The sequence below is a fragment of the Mauremys reevesii genome, linkage group 1, assembly GCF_016161935.1.
Source record: "Mauremys reevesii isolate NIE-2019 linkage group 1, ASM1616193v1, whole genome shotgun sequence".
In the NCBI taxonomy this organism is placed as follows: Eukaryota; Metazoa; Chordata; order Testudines; family Geoemydidae; genus Mauremys; species Mauremys reevesii.
In genome coordinates, this window is record NC_052623.1 from 274,960,624 (window position 1) to 274,978,076 (window position 17,453).

The 17,453-nt window shown below is 44.1% G+C and overlaps 1 protein-coding gene across 3 annotated transcripts in view; it reads right to left on the minus strand.

Moving 5' to 3' along the window:
* ANO4 (anoctamin 4) overlaps nucleotides 1-17,453 on the minus strand; it is a 320,505-nt gene that overhangs the window by 56,773 nt on the left and 246,279 nt on the right. For all 3 annotated transcript variants that reach the window (XM_039519449.1, XM_039519450.1, XM_039519451.1), the window contains 5 exons: nucleotides 14,810-14,944; nucleotides 13,748-13,844; nucleotides 13,139-13,199; nucleotides 8,728-8,810; nucleotides 3,602-3,742 (listed from right to left, as the gene is read on the minus strand). In XM_039519449.1, coding sequence (XP_039375383.1) covers nucleotides 3,602-3,742; nucleotides 8,728-8,810; nucleotides 13,139-13,199; nucleotides 13,748-13,844; nucleotides 14,810-14,944 — 517 coding nt within the window. The remainder of the gene's footprint in view (nucleotides 1-3,601; nucleotides 3,743-8,727; nucleotides 8,811-13,138; nucleotides 13,200-13,747; nucleotides 13,845-14,809; nucleotides 14,945-17,453) is intronic.

Sequence of the window (17,453 nt, forward strand, 5' to 3'; positions counted from 1 at the left end):
ATAAAGAGCTTTAAGATCTACATATGTAAAAATACTATGTAAGCGCAAGGCATTTCATTAGCCACCATATCCAAATGGGGTGACTACGGCACAAACTGATTCAATGATTTAGCTGGGGAATTATGTCTGAGTGGGTTAGGCACAAGTTCCAAAACCAAAATACACTTGTACCCTGATATAACACGACCTGATATAACACGAATTCAGATATAACGCGGTAAAGCAGTGCTCCGGCGGGGGCTAGGCTGCACACTTCAGTGAATCAAAGCAAGTTCGATACAACGTGGTTTCACCTATAATGTGGTAAGATTTTTTTGGCTCCTGTTATATCGAGGTAGCGATGTACTTGGGTTCTAACCTTGGACCTGACACTTAATTTGCTACACTTGCTTTAGCACTTTTCACCAGTGTAAATTTGTAAATGTAAGTAAGTAAGTAAATAAATAAATAATTGATACTTTGGAGAGAGACTCTCAACTCCACAATTCAGGAAAACATCTCTAATAAGGAAGGCCCTTACCCACATGCTTAACTTTAAGCATATGCTTAAGTGCTTTCTTAAATAAGGGTCCAAATGTTGAATGTTAAGTCTAATTAACTACGAGAATTTGTTCTGAAATTTTGAACAATTTAAATACTTTTCCAGATTAAAAGACTTTATAATGGTTCACTTTGGGTATTTGTGTGAATGTTTATTTATGTTCCTCTATCAGCTTAAAGTTATCCAACTACATCACAAAATTGAAAACATGCACAGAACTCACTTATTAGCCTGAGGCAGGCTTCCTGTTTTGTCTTGTTTTTTAACCAGTTTCCATACAGTGTTTAGCTATCACAGTGATAATCATTTATAAAATCCTGAAAGTTTGAGTTTGACATTGGAGCATATTATAAGCAGTTTTCAAGGATGGGAATCGTAAAAGGTTTAAGACATTGCCTTTGTTAGAAAAGTAGAGGTGATTTTCTGCTATTGAAGCCGCTGGAGAAGATAAAAAGTCAATGTACAATGCATTCTACACAGTTCCTGGTTTTGGTGAATATCAGAATACCTAGTGCTTACAAAGCACTTTTCCCCACTGAACTTAAAGCACTTTATAAAGTAAGTACCATTATGTCCATTTTGTAGATGGGGAAATCGGCACACAGAGAGATGAAGACTTCCTCAAGGTCACCAACAGACCACTATGTGAGAGCCAGGAACAGTCATAATTTATAATCAAAGTGCTTCCTATAAATACAGTTGGCCCAAATTTGGAGAAATTTGGCTTTGGCTGCATAGGTGCTGGAACTAGCTTGAAATAGTAACATATCAAAATACATATCATAATTGAAATAATAGTAACAATCCAAACACGTGGTTTCCGCCTTCAGGGCCCCCACTATAAAAATTGTTCCAGCACCCCTGTTTGGCTGCTGATTGAACACAATATTTTGGTGAATCCCAAATCCGACCCTTGCGACGGGTACAGGAGCATATGGCCAGGCACATGAAGATGCTTGTTGCTCTCTGCTTCCCAAGTTCCAATCTCAGAGCATGGGTTTGCCTAGCACCACAATTTCATGATGCCAACACCTTTTTCATGATTCCAATACCTAAAAGGTATTTGTTGAACTCAAAGGTTAGGTTCAGCAAAACCTGGTTCTGATTTCCACCCTAATCATTTGCCAAGCCCTAATTACATACTTTTTGACTTCCTTATGTAATGAAGTGGTGAGCATGGTATGAGCATGGGGTCTGAACAGGGGGACCAGGGACTCAGCTCTGACCTGACTGATGGTCTTGCACAAATCATTTAACTTCCCTGCTTCAATTTTCCCACCTAAAAATAGTGACATTGATACTTACTTACCTACATTGAACAGATTAATTAGTACCTGTCATGAACTTTGAAGTTCATAAAGACGTTAGTTTGTAAAGTCTCTCTTAAGTGACAGGTATAATTCATAATAATAAAAATAAATAGTTATCCTAGTGAGTACCAATCACATCATCACATTAAATAATCATTCAGCAGAATAGGCCTTCCTAATGACATTTTTCAGTAGGCAACCTTAGTAAATTCTTATACAAGCCAATTCCTTGAGGGGAAAAAAAAACAAACCTGAAAAAACTTGTACTTCAGAAGGCAAATTTGAACTAGTTACTGTACGAGAGCCAATGGGCCTGATTTTCAAGTTGTCACACAGGAAAACTGCCTTTGACTTCAGGGATTTGAACCTCAGTTTTTACTACAACAGAACTCACTGAAGTCAGTGGGATGCTGCATGAATAAGGATCGAGCAAAACTTGGGTGAGGACTTTGAGATTTGCCCTGTTTTTACTTATTTATTGTAAGGCAGTAACTAAATCATTGTGAATGAGTCCATATTTTCATTCTAAGCCAGTTCCCTGAGTGTGTCCCTGGCTGTAGGCTTGCTGGATACCACACAGATTCTGATCCCAATTCTACCAGTGTAAATCCATAGTACTCTACTGAAGTCGGTGGAGCTACTCCAGATTAACAATGCTGATTAGCATGAATTAAAACAAATCCTCTTTTATGTTTTTAACACATGGGTATTTTTTACTGAAAGATTTTGTTTGTATGTCAATTGATTAATTCCCTTTTATGAATAGCATTTATGATTGTAACCTTCATTGTGGTTTAGAACCTCGATGTTGTGGCAGGAACACTGTGTGCCTGGAAACTGCAACAGGACCACCAAGGGGCCTCAACACTGAATAATTCTATCCTGGTTGTTACTGGCAGAGCCATTGATTTTTAACAACTCTCTGCCAGCATGGAAAATCCCAGCAGAAGAACAGAAACAGAAAAAGGCACTTGAAATTGCTTTTGAAAGTAAAATGCTCTGTAGAAAGGGGAATCGTTCCAATACGAGAATGAGAAGACACACACACATCTGGAGAAAGGGGAACAGAGGCCTTCACCTATGGACATTGACCAAAAACCAAAGGGCTCTCGAAAGTGATGAAAACTCAGGGGTGAGGGGTGGGGGGAGAGGAGTTGTGTTCAGGTGTTTGTTGTTTTGCCTAGATCTGTACTCTCCTCTGCTAAGAGTAAAGTGCATATTTAAGAAGTTCCTTTGCAAAGCTGGTGTTCCTGACATAATCTGCTATGTATCCCTAAAGAGTAAAAACTGGAGTGCTCATAGAGGTGCAATTCGGGGCGGTGGAAGTAGGGCAGGCATAAGTTGCTGCTGAGGGACCGCACTAGTTTCAGGGCTAAGGGCAGTTGCATGTGGAGTCCCACATCCCCAGGAAGGGGACCAGACAGGGAGTCTGCACCTGAGGAGTGTGCCTGAGAAGCCAAAAGTAGAAACAGTGTCTTGACTCTGTCCAGACCCAGCTGGCTAGAAGCACATGGGATCCAAAGGTTGTGTTCAGTATAGCAGACTGGTAACCATCCACAAGGGGAGCGAGGGGTGGGGGCCTCAACCCTGGCTGTAACAGACAGTACAATCTTTAAACCAGAGTATAAACTACAATTCCCCCTCTCTATTCAGACTAACCAAATGATCTGTTTTCCAAAATTTCTACTCTGCCATTTTTAAACTAAACTTTTCCTTCTTCTAACTGGAAAGGAAATAAGCATTCTCAAACCATAAAAAATATTCCAGATGCAGAAACAATAAGTCTGCTGCATTTATCTGCAAATGCTTGATAAGGCTCTGGTTTTCCAGATATGGGATTCATCCGTTCTTTCTTGGAGTACTTTGCTTCAAACTGGGGACGTATTTCTTCCTAAAAAAGAAATGAGCATTTTTAAAGTACAATACAGTTAAGCAAGGTCAAATTTCAGATCACTTTTTTCATAAAATTATTTCTAGTAATACATCAGTGAAGTGCCAGACACTTAAATCAGGAAATCAGTTGGGAAATCAGCAGCTCTTAATGAGGAAAACAGATCAATGTAAGAAAAAGGCATCTAAATTCACAGAATTATGTCCATAAAATTTAACAAATTCCCCAGTTAGTTATTATCATAAACAAGAGTGTTTGAAAATGTATATCTGTAAACAATATTGTTTCAAAGATGACACCAGGAAATTTTCTAGGATTTTGATAGTAGACGGTAGCAATTCAGCAAAGCGGGAATAAAATTGCACTTAATCCTTTTTCCAAGCTCACTTGTAAATAAAACTGCTTGCTAGATGCTTGTGTACCCTCCCAGTTTTAGCAAGAGGTGTCTCACTGTTGGAAAAAGTATCTTGCGCCTCATTATTACTGATTTATCTCTGAATGTGGGGAAAGTTAGATATAGGGCAGTATTTAAAGCTGTTCCTATTAGCAGAATTTCTTCACCCCTTACTCAGGCAACATTCTCTTTGGCCCTCATTTCCAGCTTGTAGTGAGGCAGCCTGGCTCCCAGCCGCCCCAGAGAGGGATGAGCCCCTCCGGATGCCAAAGTGGGCGGAACCACTGGAGCCTGCGCCTGCTCCCCAGAAGTCAAGGCGCAGGACAAGAAATATAAAAGCCGAACCCCAGGGCTCAGAAGCTGCCTGGCCACCGGAGAGGCCGGACGCTGGTGCCCTAGCTCCCGCTGAGGAGACTCCTGCTGCCTGTGACTGCCCCGAGGACTGGCCATACCCGCTGAGGCCGACACCAACCAGACGCTGGAGAAGCTAGTAAGCCTACCAGCAAGAAGGAACCCAGAGGAGCTGCCCAGTTTACTGCTCGTGCAGTACCCCGAGGAGCCCATGGTGCTCGATGCCGTGGAGGACGCCGACCAGACACAGGTACTGCTAGAGGGGGAGGTCGGAAGTAGCCCGGGGGCAGCCAACCCTAGTCTGGCTGTGGCACACCCAGAGCTGATGTCGACACAGCAGCAGGTTGCCTGCCGCTGTCAGGGCCCCGGGCTGGGACACAGTGGAGTGGGCGGGCCTGCGTCCCCCCTGCCACCCCCACTCACGGGTGGCAGTCTCCCCCTCACCCCAACGCTCAGGACCAGGAGCCTGGGCTTTGCTCTTGAACTGTTTGTTTGCTGCCCCGCCCTGACCCAGGGCCTGGGCTTCGTACTGACCTCTGTGCTCAGCCCCTGTTTGAGGGCCTGAGCTCCCAACTGGGCACTTGCAGCCTGCCCTTATCCAGGGCCACCAGTCACTGAACTATTTGCTCAGCCCCTGCTGGAGGGCCTGAGCCCTTGACTGTTTCCTGCCCCACCAGGCTAATTCGCCGACTCACCAGACTTGTGTAGTGAGGCGGCCTGGCTCCCAGCCGCCCCAGAGAGGGGCGACCCCAACAGCACACACCCACACAGCTGCATTAAGTGGCTCCCGCCAGCCCCCTTGCTCTTGCTCTCCCAGCTTTGCCCCCTCTTGTAGATAGGGAATTCCAATAGGATGCGGCATCACTCCTTTAAGTGACAGTGGAAGACAGACACAGCAAAACAAAAGAAAACACAAACCAGCTCTCCAGGTTGTCTCTGTCCTGGGAGAGAATTAGGGCAGGTCTGTTCTTGCAATGGTGCAGCTGTGCCACCTTGCTATGCCAATGGGAGAGCTTCTCCTGTTGGCATAGTTAATCCACCTCCACAAGAGGCGGTAGCTATGATGACAAGAGAAGCCCTCCTGCTGACACTGCTGTCTACACCGGTGGCTAGGTTGGTATAACCGCATTGCTCAAGGGAGTGAATTTTTCACACTCCTGATCAATGTAGTTAGGCTGATGTAAGTTTATAGTGTAGACCTGGCCTTAGCCTCTCAAAGATCCTTTGAAGGAAGGAGTCAGTCCTAACTGAAATGGACACAAAACAACACAGATGCCTCCTCTCAGCAAGGAAGCTACATAATAGGAGAGTACCCCTGTTCCCCTTCCCAGCCTCCAAGCCCCCTGCTCAGCTCTCCCAGCCTCCTTGCTGTCTCCCAGCTCTGCCCTCTCCTCCAGCCCCAGACAGTTGGGGAGGCTCGGGAAGGCAGGGGTTGGAGAGCAAACATGCCCTCACTCACCCAACAGCGATGGCTCCGGTCCTGATTCCTTGCTCCCTGCAACCTGCTCCATGCACTAGGTTGCAATGCCACTCACTCAGATTTGGCCTGGCTGCCCCACTGACATCCATAATGCTCAGTAAATCCCAATCCCAAATCCAAGCAGGTTAAACTGTAAAGGGGCTGCATGTGTAAGAAATGCACAAACGACCAATACTGGGGTGTCAGAGCTCATGGAAAGGCAGTTTGAACGTATTGTTACAATGTTTTGTTAGTTTCTTTAAGTGTCTTTTCATTGTGAGGACTCCACCCCTGATGGGCTTGAATCTAAACCCCTCAAATCAAAATTCAGCACTTCAGCCCCTTGAGTGCCTAATGTCCAATATCTGTTAGCCGCAGCAGCAGCTTTTCTGTGCTCCTAATCTGTGTGGGCTTCTAACCAGTAGGAGGCAAGACTAGGGGCCAAGGAACGTACTGGCCGCCGCTTTCAGCAGCTCCCATTGGCCTGGAGCAGCGAACTGCAGCCACTGGGAGCCGCGATCAGCCGAACCTGAAGACGCAGCAGGTAAACAAACCGGCCCGGCCCACCAGGGTTTTTCCCTGAACAAACGGCGGCCCAAGTTTGGGAACCACTGCTCTAGACCAGTGGTGGGCAGACTGCGGGCTGCATGCGGCCCATCAGGGTAATCTGATTGTGGGCTGCGAGACATTTTGTTGACATTGACCATCCTCAGGCACGGCCCCCCCCCCTCCGCAGCTCTGACTGGACGGGAATGGCGAACTGCGGCCACTGGGAGCTGCGGGGGGTAGTGCTTGCAGATGGTCAATGTCAGCAAAATGTCTCCCGGTCCGTGATCAGATTGCCCTGATGGGCCGTAGGTTGCCCACCACTGCTCTAGACACATGGGTAACAGTCCCAAAGCAATCCTGGGACTGGTCTGACAGCCTGTGTGCACTGCCAGCGAAGCTCCCTGCTGCATAGGAGTCTGTTTTCAGTTCTTTAGCAGCCCCTTTATATGCTGGGATTCCACGGGGCTCTCCACTTGGCCCAAAGCAGCCATTTGTTTTCCTTTGTATTTTTCACTTATTTCCTCCACCACCAGTGTTAAAGAAAACCCATCGTGTCAGCAAATAAGCAAATGTAACATCATGTGGCCTCTTCCCAAAGAGACAATTTCTGTCTCTAGGCTGAGAAGTCTGGTTCTGTGCTGGGAAAATCTAAAGTGACCCTGGGGAAGGAATTCTTTCCCACAGGCAGCAGAATAGCAGTCAAGCCACTGTAACCATTAAAAAAACAGGAGTACTTGTGGCACCTTAGAGACTAACAAATTTATTTCAGCATAAGCTTTCGTGGGCTACAGCTCACTTCTTTGGATGCATAGAATGGATCACACAGACAGGAGTGTAATGACCCAACCATTCCCAGTCGAGCTGAACTCGAATTAATATGCAAATTAGATACAATTAACTTAGGTTTAAACAGAGACTGGAAAGGGTTGGGTCACTACACTAATTGATTCTATTTCCCTATGTTAAGTTCTCCTCACATCTTCTATGGGTCATCTCAATTATCACTTCAAAGGTTTTTTTCTCCTGCTGACGATAGCTCATCTCAATTGATTGGACTCTTCCAGTTGGTATGCATACTTCCACCTTTTCATGTTCTCTGTATGTATAAATATCTCCTGTCTGTGTGTTCCATTCTATGCATCTGAAGAAGTGAGCTGTAGTCCATGAAAGCTTATGCTGAAATAAATTTGTTAGTCTCTAAGGTGCCACAAGTACTCCTGTTCTTTTTGCGGATACAGACTAACACGGCTGCTACTCTGAAACCTGTGACCATTAATGCAGCCTGATGACTATTGTAGCTCTCCCACAATGGCAATGAACCCTCGTGGCGGAAAGGAACATAGCTCCGCCTACTATTCTCTGACTCTGCCCACAAAAGAATCCTACATGCCTGGGAGCAAGGAAACCCAGAGCAGCAATGCTCCAGGCCATGCAGGGGTTCCAAATCCACCTTGCAGGTTCCTAGCATCCTGCCCTTCTCCTGAATAGCGACCCCCCCCTTAGTTCCCTTGCCATCAGAGCCCTGCATGCCTGTGTGGCAGCCACAGCAGAAGGGAGGTTCTGGCTATTTTTCACCTCCCCAGCCTCCTCTCGTAGTAGATTTTCCTCCACTGGGCATTGGGTGAATTTAGCTGCTTCACTCCAAGCCCTTTGAGCAATAATACAATGAGCAGCCAGACTTCTGGGAGCTGTGAAAACCTTTTGAGGTTCCCCATCAGTATTCTTAGCAGCTATCCAAAGCAACACCTTAGGAAACTCATCTGGATGTTGATGTATAGTTATTCAAGGGCGGGCAGGCAGGTCAACCTTTTGCATTTTTTTAAATCTGAATTTCTATGGACTAACAAGTCATTGCTTTAAAAAAAATTAAATCATGCTGAAAGATTCTTTTAGTGTGATTGTTGCTAGTTCTACCACAATGGAGGCCAGATCCTTTTCGAATCTACATTGGCATAAACTCAGAGAATGCCCCCAAACTTCAGTGAAGTTAGTTTGTATTTACATTGGTGAAAAATGAGAGCACAATTTGGCCTGCAGCAAGTTTCTTCACAGCTCCAGATGAAGCATCTTGGGAGAAAATGCTCCTCCTTGCATAAAGATCAATTATAAGATTTATTTTCTAGCTTCTGATGTGAAAGATAAATTGATAATAAAACCAAAGGAAAAAGTGGTTGCTGATTTTTAACCAGAATCTTTTATATGCAAGATTAAAGTAGTAAATTATCTACAAACCTCTTCTTCTTCCCAGTCTATCAAGTCCCAGTCATAAGCAATTACTGCTCGTCGTCTTTTCCAAAACTCCAGGAAAACAGTTGCTGGAGCAAATAGAAAAAAGAAATCGCAAGATCATTTTCAAATGAAGAAAATATGTGAACTACTAGCATTATTGCTGAATGAAGCTGTTACATTATTTTCATTTGTTTGCATAAATGGACTTGTTTGAACAGCAAATCTTTCTGATGATCAAAACTGCATTGCTTTCTACTTTGGCTTGTGTCAGACATGGTTGAAGCTTTGGCGATTTCATTTAGTGCTAATTGAACACGTTTAATTTGCAATCAAATGTGCTACAGATTGAAAAGAATGAAATGGTTCCTGTGAGTCATCTTAGATCAATTTAGATAGACCAATGACAAAGACAAAGGTTTCTTGGGAACAGTGTAGATGAAAAAGGTATCTTGCTTTATCAGAAGACTATTTAAAATACACAGGAATCAATATCTAGAGGAAGCAAAGAAGTTTCTAATCAGATTCCAGCACACATGCAAATCAGTACAGAGCTGCTGAGGAGACTGGAACTGGTGCTTTGCCTTTCTAATCCAAGGCATTGCCTTTAAAATACAGGAACAGATGTTTCTGGCATTGATAATGGAGTTAATTTTTTTCATATGAAGCCCAATTACATAACTCACTGGAGTATAGCATAAGTACAGCACTCACTGAACTACAGTATTCAGAAAAGTGGTTGTGTTTGCCACTGTGTTTTATATTGGCAGGAAAGATCAGGAAGTATTTAGTCAATTGATTATAATCCATGTCTTGGAGAATTAAACTGGCACTGTTTGTATTTATTTACACGTAAGCCACTGAAATCCATGGGACTCGCTCACTGACTTCAGTGGGCTTTGGAGCTGGCCCTTAGTGGTCATGAGAGGTGCCAGATTGATAGCCCTGGAAATGGAAAACCTCTGTTTATTCACAGACCAGGGCAGGGATGCTCCCAGCAGTGACTATACAAGCCTCCCGAAAAACAGCCTGACAATGTGCCTCAAGTCTTGTCCTAGAGGGATCCCCTTAGTGCGCATGAATGCAGTTCATTCTCCATGCCAATTCAGCCCTTAGTCTGCCTACCGCCAACAAGAATGCCAATTATTATGGTGGTTTTTGTGATGCACACAGATGATAGTTTTGTTTCCTAGTAACTGCATTCAGAGCATCAACTCATTTCACATAGACTAGAAATCAGCCCTCAGAAAGTAATGACTTTTAGTTACAACCATGTCAGCTTGGATCTCTCTTTCCCCCCCTCCCACTTCTCTATATTTTCAGGCTCAGTAGCAAAGTACAGCGAGAATGACTACTGTCCTCACATCTCCTTTCCACAAGGGCACACTGTATTAGAAATCTTGTGAGATTTTTAGACCAATTTTCTGAATTTTTGAGGCTAATCCAAGATGAATCAAATTGTTTTCCCCTCTTATTTTTAAAGTACACAGTGGGGGGGGGGGGAAATCCACAGTTAGTATCTCTGCCTATGGCTCTTGAAGTTTCTTTCTGGTACTATTTTTCATTTTTTCAGTATTCACCACTATGATCTCCAATATTCTATTTCCTTTTATTGTATTACACTCTTCTTTTTCTACCAAGGTCAGTAGCCCTTCTTTCCACCATTGACTATTATATCGTATGCTGTTGATAGCTCATCTCACTGCATTTCTGTAATACTGAGAGCTTCTAAAAGTATCAAATTTTGAAACCCCACTTCCTTTCCAGTCAGATCATCTCTAATATCTTTGGTCATGTATTCAGCATTCATTTCTGAACAAGACAGTATAACATCATTCTAGAGAGACAAGGTGGGTGAGGTAATATCTTTTATTGGACCAATTTCTGTTGGTGAGACAAGCTTTCAAGGTTACACAGAGCTTCCACAAACCTGCAGAAGAGCTCTGTGTAAGCGCAACTGCTTGTCTCTCTCACCAACAGAAGTTGGTCCAATAAAAGATATTGCCTCACGCACCTTGTCTTTCTAATATCGTGGAACCAATACAGGTACGACAACACTGCATATAACATTATTCCATCATACTTGCAGTACTTCTGTTAGGATATTTCAAAATGTACATTTATCTCATATGCGTAAACAAAATTCTTGGAAAGCTCTGAAGTTCAGAGCTTACAGACATACTTTAGTATAGTTCTGCTACACTATTGTTTGCCCTCCTTTCAATCTGTCTTGAGATTCAACCTAACAGGAACCTTCTACAAAACCCCCCCTCAACAGGACTTCCTTGAGCACTTTCTGTCTAACTGGTGACTTTGTATAGTTGCGAGGCTGACTTCCTCTAGTGGTTAACAGGGGTGGCTCCAGGCACCAGCGCACCAAGCGCATGTCTGGGACGGCAGGCTGTGGGGGTGGCAGTCAGGCTGCCTTTGGTGGCGTTTCTGTGGGAGGTCCGCCAGTCCCACAGTTTCAGCGGCAATTTGGTGGTGGGTACGTTGAAGGCGTGGGACCAGCGGACCTCCCACAGGTGCGCCACCGAAAGCCACCTGACTGCCGTGCTTGGGGCTAGTTTTGGACCTAGCCTTGGACCTAGTTCCAGCAAAATACATAGAGCCGCCCCTGGTGGTTAATGACCTATTGTTCATCTCTCTTTTCTTACCCTACTTTATTTCAGAGCATTGATGAATACTCTCATTCCTTCTAACCTTCTTGAATACACTACATAGTCATGGATTTCTGTTAAAGAACCTCCTCAGATTCTGCCCCCTTTGAGAGCAGAAGGAGGAGGATGTTTTATGTTCTGAGGAGTATATTGGCATTTCTTATTGCTAATAAAAATACTAAATACTTCCACTAGTTTCTGTTCTTTAAATTTTGCATTTCAGCAACTGTTCCAGTGTTAATTCCTTTATCAGAGAAACCATGCTTCCGTGTAGTCAAGAAGGAATTATAATTAGGACTCTTCTAGTGTCTCTTAGCCTCCTGAAAAAACTGTGGAGAAAGGAAGAGGTAGGCATATAAATTAAAGTCATTCAGTTGCTTCTCTGGCGAAGCATTCATAATGACTGCTTCTGGATAATAGTGCCAGTTGAAGAATGACACAACTTTGGTGTTGAGCTTCAAACAAAGCTGGACAACAAAATCATTGTAATATTCTCCCCCTCCATGTCAAATAAGCAACTGCTATAATGTTACATGACCTTAAAATAACTTGTTTATTGCTTAATTTATTGACAAATCAATTTTTTATCACAAGTCTGTACAAAGCGTGAACGTGTGTGTGTGTGTGTGTGTGTGTGAAGTAGAGGACGGAGGTTTCTCATAACTTGTTCCTTAGCCAACAGCGATTGTATCTTTAGCAAGAACTAGTCTAGGCAAAAGAAAATTAGTGACATTCTTCCCTAGAGGCTGTACTAATGTTTCCACTAAGCACAATACATCTTTTGGCATAAGGGATGACATTTAGGTCTTTTCCTCTAAAATAACAAACTTGAAAATGTGGGGCTTGGCTTTCACAAGTGCTAAGCACTCATTACTCCAAGAGAAGTCAATGGGAACTGCAAATGTTCTGCACCTTTGAAAATCAAGCCCAGATGCTTGATAGGAAAAAGTATTTGTCCATTTCTGAGATTTGGTAAGCCTGGGTGAGAATATCCTCCCCAGAAAAATTCTGTGTCTCTGAGGGTACGTCTACACTTCAAGCTAGGGATGTAATTCCCAGCTTGAGGAGACCTACCCACTCTAGCTCTAATAAATCTAGTGCACTAAAAATAAAGCATAGCCATTGCAGTACAAGCAACAGGAGGGGCTAGCCACTTATCTACATGCCTAGCAAGGGGTGGCCCATGTATTTAATAGGATCATTCATATACTTCAAGAAAGCATACCAGATCTCTGAGAATTTTTCTTGGATACAGGGGCGCTGGAACAATTTGTATAGTGGGGGTGCTGAAAGCCTTGGACCAAACTGTAAATCCTGTATATAATAGAAACCACTTCACTCAGCACCCCCCAAACTCCTAGTTCCAGCACTTATACTTGGATACAACATGATGCCTTTCCCCAGAAAAGACAAGGCCTGAGGAATGACGGAATAAAGTCTCTAGAACTTAATTCAATATCAACACATTTTAAAACTCTAGTTTTTCAACCAGGATATAAATGTCCACCTGGATACTGCTTATTTGATCCATTTTTTAAATTAAAATGTCCAGAAACTGAACATTAAAAATATAAATTCTTACCCTTTCCCTCCACATTTTCACTGAACCAGAAAAGACTTGCTTGGGAAGAGTCAAGCCAATACTCTGCATTTCAGCATCTGAAACTAGGCATGCTGGAGTTTAAAGGGTCCTATCTCACACCATACATTTAATGGAAAATGTACTAAATATTACACAAATCCAAAGAAAGACTTACCCCACACTGCCATGAAAACAGCAAAAAAGACAGTAGCTCCGTTGTCAAAAAGGTGAGTTACCTGCGTATGAGACCAATAACCTGATGAATTCATTATTTGAAGGTTCTATTCACAATGTATTCTGTTTTGTTAAAAGATAAAGATAAAAATGGGTGGTGCTCATGAGAGCTGCTAGACTGACTGTCCTGAAGACCAACATCCTCTCTGTGGGCCTTTCCTTGAATGGTGCTCAGCACCTCTCGGGATCAAGGCCCATATCAGCTGAACAGTTATCTCTTGTATAGACTTATAACTTCTGGGGCAGTTCATCCTTTCAGCCCAAGGTAATTTGTTTTGAGAAGCTATGCACGCAAGATGGTTCATAAGTGCTGTTCCAAGTGCTAGGACATAATTTTTGTGACTGCTGAATATATCAAGTGCAATTGCATAATACGTGTAAATAAGTTCTAAAGATCAAATTCAGTCATAGTATAAGTGGGTTCATTGAAGTGAAGGGACTGAATTTGATCCGTCACTTGAAACTTTTTTTATTTAACCAAGTTTATTAAACATATTCACAAAATACAGAGAAAGAATAAACATTTTCTATTTGGATAGTTTAAATGTACCTTGGCATAAACACAGCTGTCTGACAACCTCATGAAGGGACAGTATTTATCACATATTGGACACATTATAATATCTGTAGCTTGACAGACTTCTTTACTGGAAAAAGAGAGAAGATAATGGTTGATACTTTCATACACAACTATCATTCTGAAAATGGACCAATATATTTCTCTGAAATCACAGATGGTGAATTAAATTTCTCTTATCATACATTTCTAGTGCTTTCTGTTAGTGATGTCAGTATGTGTTTGCTGTCTACAACACTTTGAGATATGTACACTATGACTGTGTAGGTCTTCTCAACTTCATATTTGAATTATGCCTTTCTCAAGAAAACACATGCACTTTGAAATCTTTAGATGGCATGTTCTTTTTTTTTTTTTTTTAAAAGAGCAAAATCAAAAAGGACTAGAAAACATGTAGAGAATAGTCCTGCAGTGGCTGGCAGGATAGACAGGATGAGTTATTAGCACTTTACCATTTCTAAATTGTCCCTGAGCCAAGAGAGGTCTCCGACAGAAAGAGATAGGAATATGGTGATTATGGATTAAAGGGAATTTCGTTAATTTCAAGGGACTCTTTCAGGCACTGCCTCAGGCTGTGAAGCAGTGTGGAGGTACAATACCTCCAGAGGAGCTCCAGGTGGCACAATGCCTGAAGAGTGCCATCTGGAGCTTTGGGAAGCACACTCTCCTTGGAGAGTGACATTTCCTCGCCCCTCTTCTCGCCATTCAGAAAGCCATGGCTCCACCCTCTCCCCGTCACTGTGAGACGCTAGCTTGCACAGCACCCCTAGCTTTACATAGTCCATGCACTCAGGGGACCACATGATATCCAGCCCATGTGCCAGAGCGCAAGACAAGGGAGACTTGATGCACGTTCTCCACTACCTTGTGAAAGCCGGGCACAATCTTGCCCTATGTGTTTACGTTGTTTTTGTTAAAGACTTGATACCATATGGTGAATTTTAAAATAAGAAATTAAACAGAACCAAATTATACACAACAACCCCAAACATGTACAAATATGGGTAACTTCACTAATAAAAGTGCTCACTTTACCTGACTTGGCAGTGGTTCAGTGTTGTGGCTCCATACAAAAAGACAAACAATCCAATGAAGGCAGCTGGGAAGAGCATTCCTGTGTACCAGCCTAACCAGGCAAAGTACAAGCCAATTTTCTCACCAAAATACCGTCTGTTTAAAACACAACAGAGTAAAGTTACCTGCCAGTTTCTGTAGGTTTTATTTAGCATTGTTAGCTAACAGAAAAGGAAGATTTAAGTCATATTTGAGGGGAGATATTGGGACTAAGATTTTCTAAAACAGGAGCCTAAATCCATACTTAGGCGCCTGCATGTTCTTCAAAAATGCTGCACAGTCAACAACTCCCATCGAGGGCAGCGGTGCTGGATGTTGAACGTTTTTGAAAATTTGGTAATTGGTTCTGTACGTCCAGGAAACAAAAGGCGAAATGCTGCTCTTCGTTATACAGAAGTGTTTCCTGAGAAACTCTGTTGAAATTGATGTAGTTACACTGTACCCAGAGCATTTCCAAGAAAAACACAGTTACTAACCTGTTCCATAACTGTTGTTCTTCAGGAAGTGTTGCACATGTCCATTCCATTCTTGGTGTTGGTGTGCCCAGTGCATGGCTGTAGGAAACTTTTCCCCTCAATGGTACCTGTTGGGCAGTTCGAGCTCCCTCTGCGGCTGCATAAAGAAGGGGCAGAGCCAACCCTAGCCCCCCTCAGTTCCTTCTTGCCATAACTCTGATGAAGAGGGGTAGGTGTGCAGGTTGTAAAATGGGCATGTGCAACACATCTCGAAGAGCATCAGTTACGGAACAGGTTAGTAACTGTTTTCTCTTCGTTGAATGATTGCACATGTGCATTCCTCTCTTGATGACTCACAAGCCATAAAACAGGAGGCAGGATTGGAATCTATTTCAATAAAGAGTAAAGAACAACTCATCCCACTCTAGCAGCATCTCTGGAGTCTTGAGCCACAGCATAGTGGGAGGCAAGTATGTGGACCAAGAACAAGATTGCCACTCTACAAATGTCTGCAATTGGAACTTTTGCCAGAAAGGCCACAGAGGCCAATTGTGACCTCGTTGAATAAGCTGTGACACTGTTGGATGAAGCGATATTAGTAGGAGGTACAACAGAGTTAATAGGGTTGCTAACTTTCTAATGGCACAAAACCGAACACCCCTGCCCAACCCCCTGCCCTGCCTCTTCCCCAAGGCCCCATCCCCACTCGCTCCATCCCCCTCTCCTTCCATTGCTCGCTTTCCCCCACCCTCACTCACTTTCACCAGGCAGGGGGTTGGGGTGTGGGGTCCCAGCGGCACTTACCGCGGCTCCCAGGAAGTGGCTGTCAGGTTCCTGCAGCCCCTAGATGCATGGGTGGCCAGGGAGGCTCCTCACACCAACTAGTGCCGCCCCTGCAGCTCCTATTGGTCACGGTTTCTGGCCAATGGGAGCCACGGAGCCGGTCCTTGGAGCAGGGGCAGCGCGTGGAGCCTCCTTGGCCACCCATGTGTCTAGGGGCTGCAGGGACCTGGTGGCAGCTTCTGGGAATTGTGCAGAGCTAGGGCAGGCAGGGAGCCACCAGGGTCTCTTTTCGACCAGGCATTCCGGTTGAAAACTGAACGCCTGGCAAGCCTAGACATCAGCCAAGTCATAGCACATGAGTATGCAAAATGCAATCCAAGAATAAATTCTTGGGGGTGGGGGATGACCTCTTACTCTGTCTGCCACTGCTACGAACACCTGGGAGGATTTATGAAAGTGTCCGGTGTAGTAGGAAGAGAGCCTGAGACATAAGTCCTTGTATCAGAGGCCTGCTATGAGGCCTGAACTGAAGTAGTGGTCAAAACTTTGCTGATATGAAGCAAAGTCAGGTTGTGAGCAAGAGGCAGGCCCTGCTCACAGAATTTGGCAAGCACAGGGCTGATATTGCAAAAACACATATTCCTAAGAGGTGCTGGGCACAGAGCACTCATGCATCATTCCAGAAGGATGATACCAGAACACCTCGATACCAGCAAATTCCCCAAAGATAATAGGAACACACTGACCCTGTTGCAAGCCTGGTGCTAGACTCTGGCGACAGAGCCACTCAGTGAGTATATTCAGCCCTGATAGTTGAGGGCACTGAGTATGCATGGTGTGGGGAAGATCTGGAAGCTGGGGAAAACGCCCAATGACTCCAGAATGGCCACCAATATGAGGCAGAGTTCTGTTGTCCCAGACACATTCTTGAGGCAGGTGCCATTGAAGGGACATGGTGATAGATGGGAAGATAGGATCTGTGCAGAGACCAGTGGGTCCTGCTGTGGGGTTGTGATATGCAAGATCCCACCTCCGAGTCTGACAGTGAGAATTCCCCTCATTTGACCATGGCAGGGCTGATCCAGTCAGTACCAGGGACCTGTGCTGAGAGTCTGGTGATGGATGGAGTGATGCCATCATAGCAGGTTTCCCCTTGGATGGTACTGAGGGACCACTTGCGGTACTGAAGCTTGAATCACTGGCAGAAGTGGCAGTGGTGCCAAGGGACCAGACTCCTGTAGGGAAGACAACACTGGCACATCTCACTGAAGCTGCAGCACTTAGCCAGGGTTGGCTCTGATGGTGGCCTGAGCAGCGCCTCCATCACAGGAATTTCAGCCTAGCATCCCTATCCTTCTTTGCAGGGC